This window comes from Cheilinus undulatus, linkage group 20, assembly GCF_018320785.1.
Source record: "Cheilinus undulatus linkage group 20, ASM1832078v1, whole genome shotgun sequence".
NCBI classification, from domain to species: domain Eukaryota; kingdom Metazoa; phylum Chordata; class Actinopteri; order Labriformes; family Labridae; genus Cheilinus; species Cheilinus undulatus.
The window spans coordinates 12,597,961-12,625,064 of NC_054884.1; the positions used below are offsets into that span (position 1 = coordinate 12,597,961).

The following is a 27,104-nucleotide window of genomic DNA, read 5'->3' on the forward strand; positions in this document are numbered from 1 at the left end:
CACACATATTTCTCAGTTAAGAGGTCAAGCATGGACGCCAAAGATGGTTCATTTTGTGGAGAATAATCTTGGCTGATTAGGCATCAGTTTGTCTCTTTAGTTGCAACCTTTTGCAAGATAAAGGACAGTAAGTTGCTCCAAGATAACTTGGAGATGCTAATCCATGATCGTTGCTTGATGAAGTTCTGTCTCACGTATGGACTTCTATCAGGCTGCTTTAATACTCCCACAGGGCCGAGCTGTTCAGGGTGAGTCCGTCTCCTTTCAGTGTTCCTCCCTGGTCTCCCCGCAGATATTTGCCACTCTTGGCCCTGATGGCGAGGCGACCACGCTCCAGCAGCTCCAGGGAAAAATCTTCAGGGACTTCACCGTCTGAACACACCAGACCAGAACTGTTCACGTACCAGAAGCGACCATCCACACCTGCAGAGGTGTAAACACAACAATTAAGACAGTTTCTTATTTTGTACTTCATGTTTCTGACATTTTTGTCTCATCTGGGAGAAATCTGAGCCAAAAGCACTGTATCAGAGTCTAAATCAAGCTGACCTTTGATATGGTAGGCCCCGTTACTGAACGTCAGGCCGAAAATGTCATAGACTGATCTGCTGGCATCCAGTGTGTTTGAGTTTTTGTGATGGCAGATGAACCCATTCTCTCCTCTCAGGATCAGCATGGGTCTGTTGATCAGTTTCAGAGTGAGCTGTTCATCCTCACCTGATGAGAAGTGATGGATGAATAATGAAAACACATGAGAGGAGATGGAGTCTGATTCACAGAGGAGGGACTCTAGAAAGAAGTAAATGTCTCTCACCTATTGAGTCACTGACAGCGAGCAGCTGGCCATTCTTCTTGGTGCAGATGTATTTTCCATTGTTGGCTTTTATTGCCACCTTGTGGTTGAGCCACTCCACTGCAAACATGGTGCTTGCTGACCTACAGTTGGACAACACAAGAGAGAAAATGAAACTTTTCCTGCTTTAAAGTGCACAGAGAATGATTGTAATTATCTGCAAGACTTTAAAATGTTAAATAGGTAAAGTGACTGGTATAGAAGCCCTGAGAGTATATGCGGCTGTAGATTTTAATTTACTTTGATAGTGTCTAAAATTGCTCCACAAAGTGAATGTGCTATTTTGTAGGCTGCCACCTATTGGACCAACTCTGATTTGTTTTCATGGTGAAATATAAGAGAAAATGTTGGCACTGTGGGAGTGTTAAACCAGCATAAGGGATGAAAAACATCTGTGTCAGCAACGACTGCATTTGCAATTTAAAACATCATTAAAACATCTCTCTTTGAGGAGCAAAAGTTCAACTGGATCATGCATGTATGTTCATTTTAAAAGCACTGAATTCACTCACACTTCTGTGGCCGTACTCTGGATTCCTCCATGAGCCACCAGATCCCAGTAGTTCCCCTGGCTCGTGCGAAACGTGCACTTCTTGGTTTCTTTATCGATCTCCATCTGAAACGTCTCCATGTCTGTCTCATCGTCCTGATTGGCTGCAAGGCTCACTCCTGGGAGAGGTAAAGAAAACATGTCCTATCATCAAAATCACTGCAGGAAAACTTGGAACCTCTCTTCCTTTAGTTTAACATTTGCATTGCAGTCAGTTTGCCTATATGGCACAATGCCTGATCACTATACCACAAAGGGTGAGACTCAAACATGGATCCATGCACAGGGGAGGTTATGGAGTTGGCCGGTATGCCAGCATTGAAATGCAACATCTGAGCGCACAATCATACTGATTGTAATCATGCTGTGTAGTTTCGCTGAGCTTGGCCCAGGATGAAAGAGTAAATAATCACAGCTGATCCTGGCATCTTGTTTTACTTTGAAACTAATCTGTCATGACAAGCTTTAACTGCCCTGAGGGGTAATTGGTCAAAGTAAATAGAAAACAAACTTTGAAATAAAAATCTTACAAAGACACGCTTTAGATTTGACTTACAGCAACATAGTTTATCAACTTTTAGGAGCCTCTCAAATCACAAAGATCTTGTCACTGGCACAAAAATGAAAAAAACAAAAACAAAAACAAAAAAAACTTGCCCCTTTGCAGAAACGTCTTGAGCCAATGTTTAAACACAGCAGGAAAAATCCATTAGGACCAACTGAATGGGGGTAATATTGTTCCTGCAATCTCTGCACAACTTGCATTCTTCATGCACATTTTAAGGCTGTTTTAAATTCTTTTGCTTGTCAGTATTTTTATTTATAAAGTGAAAACATTCATTTGCATGTATCATTAATGCAAAAGCAGAAACTGTCATCCCACAGGTCCATCTAAAAAAATTTCATGAAAAGTAAATTTTTTACTTTCAAGAAGTGAAACTTCCATTTATTTTAGATTCATCTCATAAAAAGTGAAATATTTCAAGGCTTTTTTTATTTAAATGTTGATGATTATTGCTTATAGCTCACTATCTCAAAATAAAATAAAATCATAAAACATTTGTCCAAAAAATAATTTATAATTCAGAAATGTTGAACCTCTGGAAAATTCTGCTCATTCATGCACCCAATAATTGGTTGAAACTCCTTTTGCACAAATTACTACATCAATGAGTAGCATGGAGGCAATCAGTCTGTGGCACTGCAGGGGTGTTATGAAGCCTAGGTTGCTCTGATAGCAGCCTTCAGCTCGTCTGTATTGTTGAGTCTGGTGTCTCTCATCTTCATCTTGTCAGTTCCCCAGAGATTCTCTATGGGGTTCAGGTCAGACCAGTTGATTGGGCAATCAGTCACAGTAATACCACAGTCAGCAAACCAGTTTCTGGTAGTTTTGGCTTCATCGTGGGCAGACGCCAAGTCCAGCTGGAAAAGGAAATCATGCATGGAGGGCTTGAAAATCTACTGAAAGATGGCTGGCAGCATTGGATCTAAACTTGATAAAGCACAGTGAACAACCACCAGCAGATGACATGGTACCTCCATCCTACACTGACTGTGGAAGCTGAAAACACTGGACTTCAACCATCTTGGATTCTGTGTCTTTCTGATCTTCATCAAGACTCTTGGGTCTTGATTTCCAATTGAAATGTAAAATTCATGCTCATGAATTTTAGCCCAGGTGAGACACTTCTGATATTGTCTGTGGTCCAGGAGTGGCTTGACACTTGCAATGCAACATTTGTTGCCCATTTCCTGGACTTGTCTGTGTCTGCTGAGTCTTGAATCCAGCCTCAGTTAACTCTTTATGAAGCTCTCCTAAGTTCTTGAATCTGTTTTATTAGACAATCCTGAGACGGCTGAGCACATCTCGGTTGCTTGTGCACCTTTTTTTTTTTTTTAAACACACTTTTCCATGAATATGCTTTGATACAGTACTCTGAGAACAGCCTGCCCTTTCAGCAGTGGCTTTTGTGGCTTACCCTCTTTGTGGAGGATGGCAATGATCATCCTCTCGACAATAGTCAAGGCAGCAGTCTTCCCCATGATTGCAGTTGTGTGTGCCGAACCAGAGTGAGAGAATGAAGGCTCAGGAAACCTTTGCAAATTGGACTTTACTCCAACATACTCATATTTTTAGATAGAGGATTTCTGTGAGCTGTAATCCGTAACCTGAGATAAAAAGTCAAACTTATGAGTTTAAAAGTAAAAAAACTTGTCAATTAAAGTCAAAATAATGTTTTTAAAAGGCAAAATATGAGATAGAATATTGAAATCATGATTTTTAAAAGTCCAAAACTGAGATATATTTCAAAACCATCATTTTTAACAGTCAAAGTATGAGGTAAACGCTGAAATCATGAGTTTCAAATGTCAAAAAACTGAGATATAATTAAAAAATTCCTGCATTTTTAAGGTAAAAAAAAATAAGATAAAAGTTAAAGTTAAGAGTTGAAAAAGATCAATACGCGACGTAAAATGACTCATGACTTTAAGGGTCTAAAATTATTACTCTTAAAAGTAAAAATATGAGATAAAAAGTCAAAGTTATGTGATGTAAAGGTTAAAATATTAAATAAAAAGTCAAAGCCATAACTTTTGGTCATAACTGTGAGATGCAAAACTGAATATAAACAGAAAACACTATTTCTTCTCCACGTTCCTGACTTTTTATCAAATTATTTTTTACTGTTTACTGTTCTAATTTTTATGACTCAACAAGTATATTATAAATCATCAAGGTTAAGTTTACATTTTTATACTGGAGGAAATCTGCAGACCTCATACTGGTGGGCCAGTTATATTTAAAATATCTTGATCTGGTGGGCCGGGTATAACTTCACCACGGACCGGATTTGACCCCCGGGCCTTGAGTTTGACACCCGTGCACTATCCACTGTCCTATCCTTTCCAAAAAAGGGGAAAAAAGTTAAATTGCAGCCATTTGTGGCTATGCATGCATTTATGAATTTTGTTCGCCGATGACAATGGGAAATAAACCTTAAAAATGTTCTAAACTTTAAAAATACTGGCTTAAGTGTCAGCACGTGTAATAATACTGGTGCTGAAGAACACAACTGCCATCATAACCAAGAGACAGATTGCTGATCGCTTAATCTCAAATCACATCCTTCCCAGAATATCCCTGATACATTTTCTTAATCCGTTAACAAGCCAAACCTATGCACCTCACCCCCTCCTCTCCTCTCCATCCCCCCCACCCCCCCGACCCCCTCCACCCACCCCACCTCTGGCCCTGCCGATCTGCCCTCACAGCAGGCTCTGATATAATCAGCTTTCAAGTGCTGCCCATCCAATCCCTCAATCCTCTCAATAAAAGAATAAAGGCGAAACAGGAAGAGAGCCGAGGATTTTACGGTGCACTCTTAGCAGGATGTTCAGATAATTACCCGCCACACTCAGGCCGCAAGCTAACAAAGCTATAAATGATCAAACATATGGAAAACATGCTGGAAATGTAAATGCATAAACTCTCCATGTAATCTAATGCATCTTAAATGACTCAAGGTACAAAACAAAGTAAACCGTAATAATAATAATAATATAATAACATCAACTTTATTTGTATAGCACCTTTAAAAACAAGGGTTTTCAAAGTGCTTTTACGTGCAGAAAAATAAAGCAACAGAACCCAAACAAGAGCTAAAGACAGCAAAACATCAAGAGAACACTCAAGGTAAGGAGCCTAAACAATATCAAACCCAGCCTACATTAAAAAACACACACAACATTATCACCCAGACAACATGAGACACTATTTGAACTTAAACATCCCCAAGACAACATAAGAGCTCAGATATCCCCTGACATCACCAGAACTGAGACATTGTTAGAACCCATGAGTACCCCGCCAATACAGGAACCAAGCTACAAAACCTGAGACCAAGGAGACCAAAGTTTTAGAGAGCAATTTAAAGGGAAGCAGCAAGAACTAAAAACAAGAAAGAGGTAAAATTATAATGAAAAATAAATTATAAGAATAGGTAAGCGGAAGGAAAAAGCAAGTATCATTAGGGTAAAAGCAAAAACCGATAAGATCAGCCTAAATAAAAACCAAGATCATGGTTAATAGGAAATCAAAAACCGAATAGGTAGGGTACAAGGCATTTAAACAAGCTAAAACTCAGTGGTAGCAATAATAATAATAATAACAATAATAAAAAATAATAATAGCAATAACAGTAATGGTTATGATAAAAATGGAGATACAACGGTAGAAAGATTATTAAAGAAATAGGAAGGAGTAAGAAGATGACATCACATAAAAGCAAGTCTATAAAAATTAGATTTAAGAAGTGATTTAAAAGAAGTCACTGATTCTGTACACCTTATCTTCTCAGGCAGGTCGTTCCAAAGTCCAGAGGCCCTGATGGAGAAAGCCCTGTCCTCTTTAGTTTTAAGTCTCGACTTTGGAACGACCAGAAGGCCCCCACTTGAGGATCTCAGGGTGCAGGCTGGCTCATATGGGGTTAAAAGCTCTGTTACATAGATTGGTGCTAGACCCTTCAGCGCTTTAAAAGTGATGAGTAAAATCTTAAAATTAATTCTAAAACAAACAGGAAGCTGATGTAAAGATGCTAAAATTGGGGTGACGGATGTCGTCTGCTAAAACCTGTTCAAAGCCTAGCTGCTGCATTCTGGACCAGTTGGAGGCGGGAAAGAGCTTTTTGGGTAACACCAGAAAGAAGTGAGTTGCAATAATCAAGACGAGAGAAAATGAGGGTGTGGATGACTTTTTCCATGTCTGTGGAGTCACAGTGATGATACTGGTGTGATTGTCTGTCTACGATTGTCAGGGCTTGTTTGTGGAATAAGATTGTCCTCAAGGATTTTACTATATTTTGCAGCCTTTTTTTTACCCTCTACTTTTACAACCCTAGAAGCATCCCCACAGCATGATGCTGCCACCACTGTGCTTCACAGTGTGGATGGTATGTTTGTGGGAATGTGCAGTGTTTGGTGTCTGCCAAACATAACATCTTGCCTGATGGCCATAAAGCACCATTTTGGTTTCATCAGACCAAAGAACTTTCTCCCACTTGACCATGGAGTCTCCCACAGGCCTTTTGGCAAACAATAGTTAAGAGCTAATATGAGTTTTCTTCAACAAAGGCTGTCTCTTTGCCACTCTCCTACAAAGCTTTGACTGATGATGAACCCAAGCAACAGTTGTATGCAGAGTCTCCACTACCTCAGCTGCTGAAGCTTGTAACTCCTTCAGAGTAATCAAATGTGTCTTTGTGGGCTCTCTCCAGAATTTGTTTGAATTCCCTGACATATACTTTTCAATAACCTTTTCTCTGAGTTGTTTGGAGTGTTCTTTTGTCTTCATGGTGTAATGGTAGCCAGGAATACTGATAAAACAGTGACTGGACCTTCCAGACACAGGTGTCTTTATACTACAATCACTTGGGACACTTTCACTGAGGGGTTTTATGTAAAATATTTTTTGTCAAAAAAGCCAAATTATATTGACCATTACTGATTTATAAGATCAATGAAAGGGTAAAACATCCACGGTGGTGAATACTTTTTATACGCACTGTATTTTCCCTTTCAACACACTTTGGTTAAGCCACTGCAGTGCCTCCCTGCAGCCACAGCGATGTAAATGAGCCCACCACTGCTTTTTAATGTCTCATTTCACATTCAAAACCTCACAGAGAGCTCAGTGGACAGGTCACAAGTTATTTGCATCTTACGTTATCAAACATGTACCTTTTACTGCCTCATTTCCTTCTCAATCCATATCAAGTTCCTTTTTTGTGGTTCTGTTCCTTTTAAAATCTTAAATCTTATAAAAGCAGGTCTTTATTCAAACGAGAAGTCACTTTGTCCAATCCATGGAACAGAAAGGGTTAGAATGGCAAATGGTGGAATTTTAAAATGTGATTAAAAAAAAAATAGATGTAATTAATTGCAAATGACAGGAATTCAGAAATAAAAATTCAATTTCTATTTTAAATTATTTGACAGCCATACTTATATGATGCTTTTGCTAGTTTCTATTGTTTCAATGTTTTGAGTCAACACATCCTGCTTTACTGTACATTTAGGAAATGAGATTGTACTTAGTCTATCACTTCTTTATTTCTCTTTATAAGAAATCTTGTTTATTTTTCATTTCTTTTATGATTATATATGTTATATTTATTGTTGCAATATGACCTTTTGAGAGAACCAATTGGAGTCGAGGGGCGTAGCTAGAGATTTAGGGCCCCCAGAGAGAATATTACATGGGGCTCCCCCAAATGTTGCATCTTTTTTTACAACTATCTATGCATTTCAATGTATTTTCGAACCATAATTTCCCAGTTTATGAGCAATATTTTTTACTATGGTTAAATTGACTTAACTTACATTATTTTGCAGTGCTGGAAATTTTAAGGGAGGAGCAGGGCCCCCCCAGTATTTCACTTTATTCTATTTGCAAAAAGCGTCAGTATATTGACCAATTCATTTAGTCACTTTTGATTCAATAATGACAGTAATCAATAAGAAAAAAATAAGTAAAAAGACCCTTTAATTGCAGGCTTCTCAAGGGCCCCTCCTGACTGTGGGCTCAAGTAATCAGTATCCTTTTTCATAGCTTAAAGTTGTGCTTTGAATGTCTGCAAGAGTGACCTGCATGATACAGCTTTAACTTGCATTTGTTGATAGCATGGTGAACTGTGCTGACAGACATTGCTTTCTTGAAGTGTTCCTGAGACCATGCAGTGATTTCCAATACAGAATCATGCCTGTTTCTGATGCAGTGCTGCCTGAGGCCCTGAAGATCACAAGTGTCTAATATTGACCTTTGGCCTTGTCCCCTGTGCAAAGAGATTTCTCCAGACTCTCTGAATCTTTTGGTGATATTATGGACTGTAGATGGTGGGATATTCAAAGCCTTGCAATTTTATGTTGAGGAACATTTTTCTGAAATTGTTAGATACAGTTTTAGGCAGATTAGTGAAGTGCAAAATGCTCCTCCAGCTGTCTTTCCCAGCCTTTTGTTGCCCTGTCCCTACTTTTTCGAGATGTGTTGCTGCCATCAAGTTCAAAATGAGCTAAGAGTTCTCATTTAATGATAAAATATCTCAGTTTCAACGTCTGATATGCTGATGTTGTTCTATAGTGAATAAAATATGGATTTTTGAGATTTGCAAATCACTGCATTCAGTTTTTATTTACATTTACACAGCACCCCAACTTTTTTGAAATTGGGGTTGTACATTCTAACTTGAGGGGATGCTTCCCTGTTCTGTTGTTTTGCATGTAGCTGCTAATGTCGCTTTAGGCAAGATACTGTCTATGAGTCTTAAACCACTACGATACAGTGAATAAAGTGGTTTCAGGCTAGTGTAATGGTTTTGTACGAGTTTTCAAGATGTACCTCAGAACACATTAAGAATTGAAATCCACATGTTGAAGACTCCCTTCATGCATTTTGCTTTAATATGATATCTCTCCATAGATTAGGACTGGAGGACGGAGAAAGGGGTTGACACATGACAAAGATGTCATGGTTCCTGAGCTGCTGCGACACTTTAATCACATCTTATTCACACCTGATAAACTAGCTACTGTGAAGTCTTACTACTGGTTAAATTATCATTGATCTCGAATGTATTTCAAGCATAAATTTCTGCCCTTCTACTCTGCGACTCCGCCTGGGGGCCCATCACTCTCATTCCCTCTCATCCCGACTCAATGTCATGCTTTGTCTACCTATTCCATGTGTCCATTTCACACTAATTCAACCCAGAAATGATCCAGCGGCAGGGCTCAGCTGGGACCTCGCAGCCGCTAACTGATAGATGAGAGGAGAGGAGGCGGAGGAAGGAAGGATGGAAGGAAACACAGAGGAGGGAGAGAAAGAGAAGCTGAAATCCAAACCAGAAATCTGAGGATATCCATAGCTGCACTGATGACTATCTTTGACACTGCCGTTGATCAAGCATACAAAACAAGATGATGTCATCTGCATGGAAACACAGGCTTAGAAACACTGGTGGCGTTATCAGTGCCCAGTTTGGATCTCCAGATCCAGCTCCACTTTCTGTTGTCCTACCTGCAGCCTGCAAGTGGAGCAGGCCTGACCAATCCATCAGCAATAGATGGCGCTGACATCTATTATTAATGGTAAGCTGATGCCCCAATCCCCCTGTTCCTTATTTTCCCTTTTCTACTGATCCTTTATCCTTCATCACTGCAGTTTTATAGCAGTGCAATCACTTTTATTTCTTAAATTCTTATTTGTTCCTTCGCTGTTGGTGTGTCCCTGCCTCAATGCACGTGTAAGCCTGCATCTGTATGCATGTGTTCATATCACTGTTCATGGAAAGTTTGTGTTTTCATCCTGTCAGCACTCTTTCACTCTCAGAGTTGAGTGGACCACTTAGACCTGAGGAAAACAAGGAGGTGATGAGAGACACGAGGATGGATACATGACATGTGAGGACACACACTTAATGCACACTCACGAACACTGCAACAACTGAGTACAGACATACATGGCTGTCCACCAAACCTCTCTTAAACTCTTTGTTTTTTATCCACGTTCATGCTCTACCTCCTAAGAGCTGACCCTCTTTTAATGCTAACCCATTTACTGCATCTGGACTCACTTTTAAAGATAGCAAACATGACCTCTTTTCACTAAATATAGCATGGATAAAGGTGCAAATCTACATGAGAAGACGGATGACTATAGGAAGGATGAAGAACCCACCTGACTCCAAACCTTCACTTTTATAGTCCTAAAGCAGGGGTGTCCAAACTGTGGCCCAGGGGCCAAATGCAGCCTGCGGTCCAATTTTGAATGGCCTGCAGCAAATTCTAGAAACAAAATGAAATATGGCCCAAATTTGAATATTGACAATCAAAATAACAATATCTTGTTTTTTTTAATTCCCTGATAAGTTTCAGCAACAAATAGCATTGCCAAAAATTTTCCAGGGACTGAGCCAGTGGCAGCTAGGGGCAAATAGTGCCCCCTGAAATCTGCAAGCCTTCATCAGCTGATGGCGAGCTGATTTACTCTAAGCACACTATTGACCAATGGCTTTCATGCTGCTTTATTTAATCTTCTCTTGCCTGGCCACATTCTTGCTGCTCTTGCAACCCTCCTCCACCCCAGCTCCTCCCTTATTCTGCCTCTGACTTAATCAATGTCATATACCTCATCTTGCGGATACTGAAGTGGCCCCAACAACCTTATATATTTCTGTATGTGACCCTCAGTGGAAAAAGTTTGGACACTCCTGTCCTAAAGCTATCTGAGGGTGTACCCTTCCAACATGACTTCCACTTGTAATTCAACTTAAATCATTGTTTCAACCGATGCTAGTAACTAACAGTGTTTACACACCAAACAGGGGCTATGGCTGGTGATATATTTGCTGTTAACTATGTGGACACAGACCCATCATAGCTGCCACACATTTAGTTTTTTTAAGTGTAGTTTTCATCAAACTCATATCTGATGAGGATATTTTGATATAATAACAAAAAACAAACGAACACTCTCATCATATTTTTGACCATTTTATTGCAAACTGGATATGCTCAGTTTTACTTGGCAGAGAAGGCTTTGCTCAAAAGATCCTCTTTGGGTCAGTCAAGCAGCATGCTTTGACTATTCCAGGGAGCTCATGGCTAGAAACCCCTACATTTATGACAATGTGTATTGAATACAATGAAATTAGTTCTAAAACATTTCGTCCATAGTAGCATGAATCTGAAAATGAGGGCGCAACAAGCTTTATGCTATGAAGGAGGAGGCTGGGGTGGAGGAGGTTAAGCTTTGCCAGCAGCTGCAGCATGGTGCACAGGCATTAATGCAAGCAGGAATTAGTGAGAAGTACATCATATTTAAATACACCGCTGTGTCAAGAGAAAGAGCTGTGATTGGCTGTGGGATAATTAGGATCCGCTGGCCATCAGCTGACCATGGCTGGGCATATCACTCATCTAGGCCTGTCCCAGTTCCATGCCCCATCTCTCCATGGATCCTCCTAGCTGCCTCCTTCATGGCGCACACAGACAATCCCCAAGGTCTGGTCCAACCCATCAGGTCATGGGCACCCAGTGTGCTTTGAGCTGGATCAGTCCCAGGATAGCATGCCAGGTGTCCGTAGAAGTGCAGCTGCCGCTCCTGTATCCAGCAGCTGACCCTTCCCATCCTCGCTCTCCTTGAGCATGTCAGCATTGGGCACACAGTGTTGTCAACAATACCCAAAAAAGCGTCAGGATGTCATCACAAAGGAGTCCAGCTGGAGCCACTAGCTATTAGTCAGCATCCAGGCCTCAAAAAATTATAATAAGACCCAAAGGACCAAAAATCGAAAGACTCTAATACCAGGAGTGTCACATCACCTTGCTCAGCAAACCCATCGCCCCAATGCATGACGCAAAGTCTGTGGTCGATCTCAGCCCCCACAAGGACATCTACAGTCTCACAGCCTTCTCAGAAGAGTCCAGATCAGTGATCTGAACATTACCAAATGGCACTGAACAGTTTACTTCCCCTGTACCCCGCCCTGTTATACAATTCCATACAGGTACTGAAGAGCAAAGGGGCTAAAACACATTTGGCTAAAAGTCACCAGTTAACATGGTCCCAATTATACCAATAGACTGTTAGCATTACAAGGAAAACATTGGAGAAATGGAGAGCAGATGGTGGGGATCTGGTCTCTTGACATCAGTCCAATCTGATGTTACTCACAGACCTCTTTACTGTGGGTACACCTGTTGAACGACTTAATAAATCATAGTCAAGATGATGTGTCGAAGTTCAAATCAAGTATCAGTACTGGGATTTTCACTCTCAACCATCTCTAGGGTTTTCAGAGGATTGGTCAAAAAAGGAAAAATATCCATAGAGTAGCAGACCTGTCAGCCAAAATGTCTTGTTGATGGCAAAGGTCAGAGGAGAATGACCAGAAAGACAACAATAACTCATATAACCAGGTTACAACAGAGGTATGCCTCAAGAGTATCTCTGAATGCACAACACGTCAAATCTTGAAGTAGATGGGCTATAGCAGCAGACCCCATTTCTGTCAAATTAGAACAGGAAACTATGGCAACAGCTCACACAGCTTCACCTTAATTGGACGACAGAAGATTGGAGAAGCGTTGCCTGGTCTGATTAGTGTGATTTCTGCAGAGCAGATATGCTGTGAGTGCATGAGATTTACATACCTCTTGTCCTGCAAATAAGTCATGAGTTTCAAAGTCTTGCAAGTTACTTGATGATCTTTGAGGTGCTGCACCTGTTTGCTCATCAGCAGGTCTAGTTCACCCAACTTTAGCCTGATTTAGTATTTACTCTGAGTGTGCTGAATTTTGGCAAGTGTGTGTGGCTTACAGCTCATACAGCAGTAAAATAGCTGTCAAGTTGGGAAAATCAGGTCAGCCTTGCATAGCTACACTATGTAGACAAAAATGTTTGTCTGCCTGATTATTACGCCAAAAGGAACTGTAATGACATTGTATTCTAATACATGTACTTTAATATGGAGTTGGTCCCCTTTTGCAGTTATAGCAGCCTCCACTTTTCTTGAAAGTCTTTCCACAAAATTTTGGAGTGTTTTTGAGGGAATATGTGCCCATTCATTTTGTAGAGCATTTATGAAGTCAATGATGTTGGATTAGAAGGTCTGGCTCGCAGTCTCCCTTCCAGTTCATCCCATAGGTGCCTGATGGGGTTAAGGTCAGGGCTCTGGCCAGTCAAGTTATTCCACACCAAACTCGTCAACCATGTCTTTATAGTCCTTGCTTTAGAAAAGGGCCTTCCCCAAACTGTTGCCACATAGTTGGAAACATAGCATTGCCCATAATGTCTTGTTATGCTGAAACAAGCCCATCTGACCACCAAACAGAGAAGGCTGATTTGTCACTTCACAGAACATGTTTCCACTGTCCACGGTAGAGCAGTGTGCTTTACACCACTCAATCAGATGCTTGGCATTGGACTAGGTGATGTGAGGCTTGCATACAGCTTCTTGCCCATAGAAACCCATTCCATGAAACTCCTGAGGCACAGTTTTTGTGCTTACATTGATGCTAGAAGAAGTTCAGAACTCTTCAGCTGTGGAATCAGTTACACAAAGCGTTATACACCATGCCCCTTAGTAGTCCTTGACTCTGCTCTGTGATTTTACATGGCCTTCTGCTTTGTGGCTGAGTTGCTGTTGTTCCTAAACGTTTCCACTTTCTAAAAATATCACTTACAGTTGCCTGTGGAATATCCAGCAGGGATGAAATTTCGCCAAATGTCTTATTGCAAAGGTGGCATCCATCACAGTACCACGCTTGAAGTCACTAGACTCTTCAGAACGGCCCACTGAATTACAAATGTGTGAAAATAGAGACTGCATGGCTAGATGCTTTGGTTTTGTACACTTGTGGCAACAGGTCTGATTGAAACACCTGATTTCAATTAATAGATTTGGGCAAATACTTTTGTACATATAGTGTATTTATGTAAAAGCCAGTGGTAGGCCATCAAGGCCCAGACACTGTATGATACAAAAATGTATATTTTAAAACTTTATACATTTCTCATCAGTACTGTATATTATGTGAGTTTATTCATAGCCATTATCTGTCAGTTGCGCTGCTTTCAGTGCTTCTCATTTTAATTAAAATTTAAGACAATTGGATTTCCTCCCTGGTTGAACCGTGGAAAAAAAAAAAAAAAACATTTCTAAGCAGTCTTTGGTGTAGATGTAAGCTTACATTTTTGCAAATTTTGAAACATCAGAGTAGCAAAAAAGGAAAAAAAGAAAGTTTTCGTCTTGCGCCGTAAGCCGACCATTCTGCAGAGTCACATTCAGCTACAACGCTGACTGATGTCAGGGTTAGCAGGTTAGATTAGCGAGTCAGAACGAGACTCAGAGGGGCAGAAGCTTTGGCCCCAGGTGAGATCCAGCTTGGGTTTCTGAAAGCAGACTCCCCCCCCCCTTGCCTTCCAGGAACAGGGGCCAACTTCATCAATAATTCAAAACACCACCACCACTCGCCGCAGCAGGACGGTGTGGTTTTGTGTGTGGGCGAGTGTGGCGGAGAAAGATAAGCTTTTGTTGGTGCAGAACAAGAGTAGAAAGAGATAGGAGGAAAAAAAGATGGACACAAAGAGAGAAAATGTGGCATGCTTAGAGTATTTCTGCCCGTGCATCTGTATATAAAGCTCCTCCATCTTCTACCAATCATTTTAAAGTTGTTTTATTCTGCCCAAAGCTCCCTCTGCTAACCAGGAACAATGAGCAGGGAGGGATTCAGTTACAGCACCCAGTGCTGGAGTAACTCAACCCTGCAGACAAGAATCTGCAGGCTGCAGATGGATGTCATGACCAAGTATGCTGACAAGCACTGTTGGTGTGTGCTAATCCATCACAAATCCAGTTTCAAATCAGACCTGCAAACATTTACAACCACCAGCAACCCAACACCTAACAAGCCCTTCTACATGTACAGCACTTTTTAGTTAGATGAAACATATCCGATAGTTTGAATTTCCTTGTTTTTACACTTATCAAAGAAATCTAACAAAGAAAAGTTTGGATCTAATATGGATCAGGTGCAAATCATCAACATTGCAACCTGGATTTATGGTTGCAACACACTCCAGCTTTCCTGTCAAAAGGCTTAAGAGCAAAGACATGATACAGTAATAACACACCACTACTGTATGGCATGTACATATAGCTTACCAGCAGCTGTTACACCAAGCTTTATTTCCTAACAGTGCCTGGAAAAACATTTAGCTTGGACAATTTGGTAATGTTTTGTCTAACTGACCTGTATTTCAGGCGAGAGTATTTGCCATTTCAGCAATACAACACTTAAAGAGTTGATTTTTAACAACACACTACAACTCCTGCATTGCTCATTTTTGTTATGAAATCTATAAATACAGCATTTCCAATGAAAATGTTGGTTCAACCAAAGCTCTTGTTAATACAAGACTTAATACCAAGAGTGGACTGGCCTAAATTAATCAATCGCTGGCCTAAATAGAATGACGTACTCGTCTCAGTTCTCCCAGATGAGCCTGATAGTCTCCAGTATCAGCCTCATCTATCCTGTTTTCCTGGAAAGATTCAACTCTCCCATGTGATATTGATGCATGTTGATGAGCAGACTACATTACCCATAATTACCATGCATCCTTTATCAGTTGTCAATCACTAGATAGCTGCCTATTACCTTGGCTTTGCGTACTCAGCATTTCCCATAGTTAGTGTACCTCCTGTGAATTGTAAGCTCAGTTTCCTGCAGGTGTATCAGTGCACAGTGTGTACTGTATATGGGTTAGTAGTAGTAACTGTAGTGGTGGTAGTATTTATTATGTATGTGTGTAGGTCAGTGTGTGTCAGCTAAAGGCTCATGTGACCACCTTTGGTGGCACGTAAGGTCAACCTCTCTACATTTAATCAGACATTTAGGATTCTGCGGTGGACTTTCGTTTTACAGATGTTGCTAAAATAAATCTGTCTCTGGAGTGCTGGACATTCAGAAAGGCAGTATTTTAGTTTGCTTTTGCAGCCCATTTGCACTGACATAAATACTGGCTAACATTTTGACAATGATTTAAAAAGCTATCTATATGGAAGCGCAGATTCAAACATTTGAGCTTGAGTGACAAATCTGCTTGATGCCAATCAGCGCTGAACTACCTGGAATGCATCAGAAATGATCGATCCATCTGTCCGTCCAAAATCAATTCATATTGAGCTGTTAAAAAAAGTTTTTCTCCTCTTTAGAATACTTTAGGAAACACTGAAGCCTCCATGTAACTTATCAGCTACTGTTAAACCGAGACTCACAGATGAACAGGAGCTTAGGGAAATTTTATCAACCAAGTATGACCAGGTAAACACCACACAGAAAGTGGACTCTTGGCTGAGAGTCTTGGTGAATCTTGACTACAGTAACCTTGCAAAGCAGATGGATTTGCCTGATTCCATGTCTGTCACCTGGCAGATCCATCTTGCAAAGCTACAATCTGGTATGATTGTGCCAGGCCTGACTGGACTAATCAGCGTTTATTAAGGAGAACGAGGCGGTAGCTACAGGCGTGGTTTAGTTGTGCTGAAATCAGGGAGCAATGGCTGCCCCAAGTGTAGCTGTTAGCTTGGAAGTGACTTTAGCAAAGGTTATATCCGAACTGGACCGTATTTCTTTATTTGAAAAAAACCCCACTGAAATCTTAACATGATGGAAAAGTTGTTTTCGCTTGTCTCCCAACCTCCTTTGGCAATAGTTTGCATTAGTTACAGGTGGGGTTTAGTTGCACTGTAAACCAGTATATACAGTGGCTGCTGATAGGGCATTTAGCTTTGGTGTAGCCACAGTGGCAGTATTATCAGAGCTGGGGCACATTTCTTTATAAAAACAAGAGTAAAGAAGTCCACAAAATTGCAGAGAAGGTTTTCATGATAGACAAGATGTTTCGCTTGTCTCCTGCCTTGCTTTGGCATGAGTTTGTGATAGTTTCTGGCAGGGTTTAGTTGTATTGCAAGCCAGTAGCAATGGCTGCCGCTGGTGAAGCTATTAGCTTAGTAGCTAAAGTCACTGTTTTTAATCAGAACTGGACAGCTTTTTCTTTATTAAAAGAGGAACAAAGAACCACAATGAAGAGGGGAAAATGTTTTTGCACTTTTACTGACCAGCCTTAACATGAGTTTTATCCACCAACAAGCTCCACTGTGGGTAGACTATGACAGCCTTTCCCTGCTGAACTCACTTACCAAAGCTGCGTAGGCCTACTACCTCATTTTGTTTTCAGTTGTCCTGCAATGAATGTGTGATTTCAATGTGTGCATGAATGCAATGGCAGACTCACTACTTGAGAAAGTGTCATAGTTTCCCTACCTGTTCTTATGGAGACATATCGACCATTGGCTGCCATCAGAACCACCTGTGGATGACTCTCCTCCAAGTCAAACAGTTCATCTTTCCCTGGCTTGGAGCATCGTCCCGACCTCAGGGTACCTGTAGGCCCCATAGGAGACAAATACTTCCCCTCACAGTCTTTGAAGGCGAGCTTCCCACACTTCAGCTCCAGCGTGTATGCTGTTGCCCTCCCACTCTGCATCAACAGCTTCCCATCATTACTGAGGAAGCGGCTGTCGCAGGTCTTAAGACAGTACTTTCCGTCCTGGTAGACGAGAGTCAAGAGCGCTGCCACGCCCCAGGGAATGTTCACATCCACTGCAATCTCCCCATCCTCCTCTGAAAGGTGGGCATAGCGCCTACGGGCCACAGACAGCAAGTTGGCCTGCGGATGTAACGCCAGATGCATAGCCCACAGCTCTTCATTTGTGATTACCTGGGCAAAGCAGGACAGGTAGTCCCGAGAGCCTCCAAAGAAGCGGAGATGCTGGTCGGACTGCAGCGCCCAGCGTCCATCAGATTGGGCAACGATGAGGAAGCGACAGTCAGAGTTGCGATCATCAGCCTCGCAGGTGACTTTGCCATCCTTGTCAGAGGCGAGGTAGCGTCCCAGGTGGCTTCGCAAGTAGACCACCTGGGTGTCCTGAGAGTCCTGCTCTAGAGTCCATCTTTGCTTCTTCTTCAGACTGGGGGCTGATGCATTTACCTGGAAGAAAAAGAAATGTAGTAACCAAAAACACAAAAGCTTTATCTTTCCAGTCTTTTCTTTAATTAAGAACAACAAAACATGCCAATTTGAGTCTGTAGCAAGAGTGCAATTCTGTCCTGAGTATTCTAATTACTTGTGGACCTCCTTATAAGTACAATATGCAACTTTCATAGATGCCTTGTAGAAATCACACTTTATCCCCAGTCTCTTTGACCAAAACAAAACCTCTCCAAATTACCCACCACATTTTCCAAGCATACCCTTGCATACCATTGTGCTGTTGGCCTAAAAGTCAGAAGAAACTGTGTTTGAATGTGTTCTGATGTTGCCTGTTATGCAGTAATCACTGCTAAGATTCTTTTGCACATGTTCCTTGTATTATGTCACTTTTGTGGTTAGACACTTCTGCACCATGAGTAAAGTTAATCACTCAGTTAGTGACCCTCTGTCTGTGGAATTGGGTGTGACTCACATGACAGGTGTGCCAGACTTAATTGAGTAGCCTTTACTAGTTTGGAGTTAACATGTCTGTCTCTGTCTCAATCCTTACATTCTCAGGCCAGCCACAATACCCTTGGTGGGCCTCATCTGATTGGAAAAAGCATACAAAACTTTATGTATAGGAAACTAGTAAAAAATGCATCAGGTTGAGATTTCCCTTACGCACAAGAAAGAGTAAATAGTTTTCATTTCTGTTATGTAATAAGTTGTAAAATATGATTTGAAATTTTCAGAAAAATGGTATCCAGTTAATTTAAATATACTAGTATATAGTGTACCTGATAAATGTAGGTCCTGCTCAAAATATTTTGTTAAAAAAAAGTAAACCAAGTGCCTGTTGTTACCTCAGTTTTATTTAGTAGATTCTACAGGTTGTTTTATGGTATATATTTTTGTTTAATAAACCAAAGAAAGGCTTTTTTTTGTTTAGGAGTCTTTTGCTTCTTATTACGTTGGTTTCCATTGGGCCACCACCAGCAGGTCCCCTGCTCCACAATGTATAAATTGTATTTGCTGAATTATTGTAAAGTAAGTTACATGCTACACCTAGAAGCTAAGGTGGAAACCCACCCAAGTGAAAGGTGATCAATCTGACCACAATCAGTCATGATCTGGGATGCAAATGTGGATTACTTTGAAGGCTTGCCTCCCCCTCTCAGGGCAGATTTAATGTTGAATGTTGTCCAAATGAATACTTCTTTACACATTCCACAAAAAATTCAGAACCATGCACTTTATTGATCAATCTAAAAGCATTTTATCTTTTAAAATGTAAGAAGGTGAGGTGACAGCTAGACATGGTAGATTGACTGCAGATAAAGACGCTAGCCTGTAGTTTAGCTTAATGATGAACAACAGAACTGTTTAGGAACATGAGAGTTTAAAGAAAATGTGAGATCATGTCAACACTTCCATATCTTTGCTGTTCTGCAATGGAGCTCTTTTAGTTTCTATCTTTGAGTCTCCTCTTTTCTCTCTGCTACAAGTTAGAATCAATGTTGGTTATGAACAGTCACATATGGTGCATTAGAGACTCATGAAAATGCCTGGTATGAGTGGTCATAGTTACAGTACCTAACAAAAGTATTGATCAATATAATTTGACTTTTATTTACCAAAACAAATCTCTTTAATGTAAAAGAGAAAACAGATTTCTACAAATTAATGCCAGTTAAATAAAAATATGGGATGTAACATAAGTGATTGCATAAATATTCACCCCTTTTAAAGTGGCTGACCTAATTTAACAGAGATCCAGCTAATTGGTGCTAACAATTAGTGAAATGGGGATCACCTGAGTACAGTGAATGTGTCTCAAGTGGCTTTAGTTTAAAGAAACATGTGTCTGCAAGGTCCATTAACTGGTAAACCAGTATTCCTGGCTACCATTACATCATGAAGACAAAAGAACACTAAAAGCAGCTCAGAGATAAGATGATTGAAAAGTATAAGTTAAGGGATGGATACAAAAAAATTCCAAGGCACTGAACATCCCCTGGAGTTCACTTAAATCCATCATCAAAGAATGGAAGGAATTTGGTGAGGGTGGAAATCTGCCTAGATCAGGTCGTCCAAACTGAGTGACTGTGCATGAAGGAGACCAGTGAGATCAGCCACAAAGACACCTATGACTACTCTAAAGGAGCTACATGCTTCAGCAGCTGAGATGGGAGAGACGCCGCATACAACAAGTGTTGCCTGGGTTCTTCACCAGTCAAAGCTTTATGGGAGAGTGGCAAAGAGAAGGCCACTGTTGAAAAAATCTCATATTAAATCTTGACTAGAGTTCACCAATAGGCATGTGAGAGACTCCACGGTCAAGTGGGTGAAAGTTCTTTGGTCTGATGAGACCAAAATGGTGCTTTCTGGCCATCAAACAAGACGCTTTGTTTCCACAAACACACCATCACCACTGTGAAGCACTGTGGTGGCAGCATCATGTAGTGGGGATGCTTCTCGCCAGCTGTCCCTGGAGGGCTTATAAAGGTAGAGGGCAAAATGAATAAGGCAACATATAGGAAAATCCTGGAGGATGATCTTATTCAGTGTGAAAAGGGACTACAGCTTGACCCAAAACAGCGACAGCTACACAGAAATGGTTTCAAGACAACAAGGTGAATGTTCTGGAGTGGCAGAGCCAAAGCCAAGACCTTATCCCCATGCAACCTGACAGAAGTTGAGCAGTTTTGCAAGGAAGAATGGAGTAAAATTGCCGTGTCCAGATGGGCAAGCCTGATTGAAACTAGTCGACACAGACTTAGTGCTGTGATTGCAGTCAAATGTGCATCTACAAAATACTGACTTGGGGGGGTATTTATGCAGTCACTTATTTTACATTACATATTTTTGAATTGACAGTACTTTGTAGAAATCTGTCTTTACTTTGACAGTAAAGAGGGTTTCTTAACGTTCTTTTTTGTCAAAAAGGTCAAATTATATTGACCATATATTCATAGGTACCGTATAGGTCTCCACTCATGACTGGTATAAAAAGAGAGTCTTAATCCATGAATCATGAGTCTACCCAGCTCCACTCTGTACTGGATGGCATGTTCTCACCTTGAAGCTGAAGTTCTCAGCGGTCAGGTAGCGTCCCTCATGGTTGATGAGACCAAACTGTAACTTCAAGGGTCGGTTCCCGTTAGCCGGCATCTTCTCCTGTGGATTCATGACAGAGATCAGAAGGGGAACACAAGAAAAAGTCAGGAGTTTGGGAAAAGAAAGGAAAAGAAAAAGCGAAAAGGCGGAAATTATTTTTTTAAGAGGTGAGACATAATGAAGGATATGAAGTCATGGAGAATGATGAAATGAGAAAGTCTCACAGACAGGAAATCAATTCATTAAGGTACAGTATATAAAGCACTCCCAAAAACCACAAATTCTTTCCCCCGCCCATGGCTTCATTATACGTTTTTCCAGCTACAGGCTCCTAATTTACTTACTGTGGTTTTGTGGCTTCCCCTCTGCAGTTTCTGTGGCTCTAATTCCAGCTCCAAGATTTAAGAGGCTTCTTTCACTGAGCGTCCTCTTGTAATTCTTTCTGTCTTCTTCTTCTCTCGCTGGCTCTGTTGATCGGGGTCTCCCTGACTCCCCTCCACCTCCAGCTCCAGCTTCTCTTCACCCTAATCAGGTTAGAGGCAGCAAAGACTTGTGTCAGCCTTGATCTCTCTGTAGTCCGTGCCCTTTCTCTGCTGACTAATTTTGCTCTGCCTTTTTCTGCTCTTTCCTGGTTTTGCTTGACTTTTTATTCACCCTGAAGGCTCAATCACCTGGTCCCCCTTGACTAAACCTCCCTGGGGTTTTGGTCTGTACCCCTCCTTTGGATCATATCCACTTCTCTGACCTCTCCTCTCCCCTCTCCTTGAAGTCCAGGTTCCTCGTTTGTCAGACTAAAGTTTGATCAGTGAAGAAGAACATCCTCCATGGTCCTGCAAATTTTATGGTAGCGCACTGACGGACTCCTTCACTCTTTCCCTAAACATAAGCCGTCCATCACAACCGAACTCGCCAACAAAGAGAGCTGCTCGCCTCTGTAATCTTAAGCCTCTCCCTGTCGCTTTTGCCTCCCATCCTCTCCTTCTCTCTCTCTGCCTTTCTCTAACCTGCCATGTGTATAATCCTGCCTTTCTCTGCCTTGGCGCTTTATTCTGAGCCCTGCACTTCTGTGACACATAAAGACAGGTAAGTAGAAACAATGTGCACACATACACAGCGCCGGGTAACCAGAGCACCCCCCGTGCCTTTGGGGTAGTTGCCTGAGTGCAGCTCCACTTACTTGCCTTTGCCGGGGGTTTAGTTACACACCTTCTCTGATTGCAAGCTCTCTGGGTCAGTCTTAATGGGAAACGGGTCCGAGAGGCCAAGGAAGGTGGACTATACGTCTGAATTTTAGGAGATGAGCAAAGGAAAAGGAGATGACAGGTTACGTAAAGGCAACTATAATAAGCTTATCAACATATGGGGTTTGTGAATGGATGTGTGTGAGCCTGCACGTGTGTTTGTGTGAGTAATCAAGCCATCCAATCAGCCTATTATAAGTCTTCTTTGCAGAGTAAACAGACGTGTCTCTTCCTGAATCCATCTAATCCGCAACCCAATCATCCCAACCTGGATAATCTATCAGCTCTACTCCTCCCCGTTCAATCCCCCAACGCACACACATAAACACACCTAAACACTCGCTCCCCCTTCTACTTGTCAATGACTATAAACATATATATAGACCCACTGACCCACAGCGCGGTACAAATCATCACCACACACACACACAGGGGTCACACAAGGGTCTCAGGGTTCATAGTAAATACCACCCACCCAAAGATTTACTCCCCCTGACCCAGACTTGAACTGCTGCGCTTTTACAAAAAATGTGATAAACAACGTGTCACACACAAGCACGACCTTTTAAAGACACATCACTATTATGATGTCATTTACAACAGCAGACCACACAAGGGCCTCTGCTGACATTAAAGGGATAGTTTGATATTTTTAAAATTGTGTTATACACACACACACACACACAAAAACTAGAAGTTTCTACATTTACAAAATTACGGAAGCGGATTAGGGCTATTTTGGGCAAGTCAAGAATAATGTTGAAATTTCGAGAATAAAGTCGAAATTTCGAGAATAAAGTTGAAACACAATTTTGAGATTAAAGTGGAAATGATAAGAAAAAAAGTTGAAATTTTGAGAATAATGTTGAAACTAACCGTCAGATGGATTCGTTTCACACATCCATCTGGGAAAGCTTCAAAAGGAAACGTTTGAGAAAAGGCAGAGGATTTGAAAAAACTTGGAGTGTGACTGGTTGAAAGTTTTGTCTGTCACATCTCTATGGGCCAATCAGAGCAACAAAACACGTGACATAGCCGCTATCGAGCTGTGCGTGCGCAGCTACTGAGGAATGACGCGAAACATGGTGACTATAGACATGTAAGTACTCGACTTTTGTCGCTTTTGAAAAGAAGACAACTCACTGCTGTTCTTTGTTCTTCTTTTGATGAAGAAATGTTGTCAACTTCTGACAAAACTGGCGCTTTAGCAGCATCCACGCTAATCTCTTCCTCCATAACTGCACCAGCTCTTGCTACTGCTTGTTTACATCATGACTCTGCTGCGCCTGAAAGTACTGCCCCTCGTTGCTGATTGGTCCTGTCACTTTCTAACCGGGCCCAAACGGTTTAGATGGGAGCCTCGCAAGATGGATTCGCTAGTGGAAAAACAAGGAAACGGGCGTATCCATCTGCTTTGCAAGGTTATGTTGAAACACAATTTGGAGATTAAAGCTGAATGACGAGAAAAAAGTCGAAACTTGTTTTTACATACATAGATCATGGACACTGTGTGTTTATGTGGCAAAGAGAGAATCTCTTTGCTGTTAAATCCAACAGTGAGGTATAATTTCACATATTCATTGATATGAAGCATAAGGAAAATAGTAGAGACAGACATGATTCCCTGTTAAGCTTGGAGTACTCGCTGTCAGAAACAGCAGGCTGAGTTGCTACATTAGCTAAATAGCTACATAATCTGTAGCTAAGTTAGCTTTAACAATGTGAGCTTTAGCAAACATAGCTAAAGCTAACTTAGCTATTTCGATAAGGTAGACTAGCTAAAATAGCTGCTTTGTGAGCTGAGCTTTAGCTCAGCTATCTATGTTATTATTAGCTAATGGAGCTACATAATCTATGTTTGTTGTGTTAGAATGTTTCCATGGAGATGAAGCTTTCTCCTGTTAGCATACTGTTTGCTCTGCTTTATTAAACGTTCTGTAATTAGGTTTGGTAGGTCAGGGTTTTTTTTTTTTTAACTTTTCTATTTTGGTTTTCTTACCCTAACCCTAAATGGCAGTTTAAATCAATTTCATCTTACCCCCCAACCCCAATTGGATTGATGCTCTCCATAATTTGATGTTGAGCCAACAAGTCATTTCTTGAGTGTATGCTGTACTTGCTGATAGCAGTGGCGTTAGCCTTCAGAGATTACAGTGTGCATGGCACCTTCAAACAGGACAGGCTAAGAGAAGCTAGGCTATACAGCGCTACAGACAAGTACAGTTGCTCTGTGGAATTTAGCGAATGTAAGGTAAATATGGGCCAACAATGCTGGCTCAATAGAGTGGTGCAGTCGTGACGTAATTTTGTAGACAAACCCAGAAGTTTGCGTAGCATGGGTTCCCTCGTCGTTGAACCTATGGGATTTTTCATGTGGTTTTTTTGATTATTGCTGAAAATAAGCTCTGTGTCCAATAAAAGTTTATGAAACGTACACGTTTTGTTGATAAAGATAATCGTCATAAACTGATAACATAAGCATCGTATCTGGTTTCGTTAATCTAACTGTCAAAAGTAAAAAGCTAACGTCATGCTATATTGAACTACAACACAGTCGACTGAATTTACGTCATCACACGCGGATACAACTGAACGGCTAAATTGCCGCGCTTTGGATGATGACGTATGTAATCCTTGTTAGCTATCTTTTAGCAACCGCCTTTATTAAGACATGAAAAGATACACAATTCAAAGGTGGGGCATGTTTCAGATGTATTGTGTCGTATTTATGTCGTAGGATAAAACGTTAAACTCTCCTGAACTTGTGTTCACCACAGACCTTATTTCAGGCATTTAACCGAAAATGCATTCAAAATTCCCATAGACTTTCAGACAAGGGAACCGGAAGTGCTAAAATGCTAACTTACTTCTGCTATATTGAAAAGCCTGAATGCCTCTGCAAGTTTCAGCTACCAGTCGCATACTCCTCTGCCTCAGAGTATCTGAACATCTTTGAAGTCTGCAGCTTCATCAGAGACAGCAACGAAAAACTAAGATAAAAACAAAACCAAAATGACTTGAGGTGGAAGAGCATGTAGCCGGTAGCAGAAGCTTGCATTGCATAATGCTTTTTTATAGCTCAGATATTTTACGTGGGGAGTATATGTCACTTCATGCCCCGTTTTGTGTGTATGCAACATTTATGCACTAGACCCCAGTCATTCTCCTCTGCCATCAACAAAACATTTTGGCCCATATTGACCTGCTGCACATTGGATATTTCCACTTTTTGAATTTATCTCTGTAAACACTAGGGGTGATTGTGTGGGAAAATCCCAGCAGTTTGTGAAATACTCAGACCAACCTGCCCAGCACCAACAACCGTGGCACGGTCAAAGTCAGTTAAAGCACCTTTCTTCTAGATTCTGATTTTTGAACTGGATTGGTTGCTCATGATTGATGGATAAGATATTTACAATTATTGTATCTTACTGGTACGTACCATAAATATATATATACCGTAGGTGTGCACTGCCCCAGGGAATAAACTCCATGACAGGAGCTCAACAGGCAGCCACTAGCCTTGTTCACTATCAGTAGAGCAGCAGGTAAATTACATGCTGAAGCTGGTCAGGATAAAACATAAACGTAATTTCCTCCAAGAAAAGCTCAATGTGGTTCTTTGCTCTTCGTTGAATAAAGGAATATTCCTAGCTGCATCAAATTTAGTATCTTTAGGGGCAAGCATTTTAGCGTGAAACCCTTCAAGACAGATCCCCCATCTGCTTCTTTAAAAGTATACACATAAATTAACCCCATTTAAAGTACAAACCCTATTTCAAAAACATACACAACTTATGGAAAAATTAAGCTCACTTTGAATTTGATGGCAGCAACACAGTATCTTAAAAAAGGGGGAACATGGCAATGTTTATTTTTGTGTAATATCCCTTCTTCTTTAACAACAGTCTGTAAATGTCTGGAAAGTGAGGGGACCAGTTGCTGGAGTTTTGGGGGAGGAATGTTGTCCCATTCTGGTCTGATGTAGGATTCTAGCTGCTTAACAGTCTAGGGTGTTCTTTGCAGGATTTTTTTGTTTCATGATGCACCATTTTTTTCTGTTGGTGAAAAGCAAGGTCAGCATCCAGACTCTTCTATTGTGAAGCCATGCTGTTGTGATGGGTGCAGTCTGTTGTTTAGCATTGTCTTGTTGAAACATGCAAAGCCTGCCCTGAAAGAGATGTTGTCTTGATGGGAGCATAAGTTCCTCTAAAACATTCAATCTACTTTTCTGCACTGATAACGACTTTCCAGATGTGTAAGCTGCCCCGGGCACCATAGGCACTAAAATGACCAGATACTATCAGAGATGCGGGCTTTTGAGCTGTACCAGGATAACAAGATGAGTGGTCCCTCTCCCCTTTAGTAAGCAGGACATGGTGTTGGCAAAAAGAATTTCAAATTTTTATTCATCTGACCACAGAACTGTTTTCCACAGTTTTGCCTCAGTCCATTTTAAACAGCCCAGAGAAGACGGTGGCATGTCTGGATCATGTTCACATATGGCTTCTTGTTTGCATGATAAAGCTTTAAAGGGGACGTATTATGCAAAAGTCACTTTTTCAGATTTTTTCTAAAAAAAATATTTGCCCCTGGCCTGTGCACAATCCCCCCCTCCACCTTTCAGGAAATGTGTGCTGAAACAAGTTGTTCTCAGACATCCCCTTATGATGTCATGTGGGGAGTTAGCCCCGCCCCCAGGATTGGTAGGCCCTCCCCACTTGAAAAAAGTTCTGCCCTCCTCTC

The 27,104-nt window shown here is 41.1% G+C and overlaps 1 protein-coding gene across 1 annotated transcript; it reads right to left on the reverse strand.

Annotated features, from left to right (window-relative positions):
* Window positions 1-201: 201 nt before the first annotated feature.
* fscn2b (fascin actin-bundling protein 2b, retinal) lies at window positions 202-21,171 on the reverse strand. The gene is made up of 6 exons (XM_041816429.1): window positions 21,079-21,171; window positions 17,289-18,015; window positions 1,366-1,522; window positions 815-936; window positions 550-717; window positions 202-423 (listed from the first exon to the last, which is right to left on the reverse strand). Exons 1-6 carry the CDS (start codon window positions 21,169-21,171, stop codon window positions 218-220), a joined length of 1,473 nt encoding a protein of 490 aa, XP_041672363.1. The 3' UTR covers window positions 202-217.
* Between the last annotated feature and the right edge of the window lie 5,933 nt (window positions 21,172-27,104).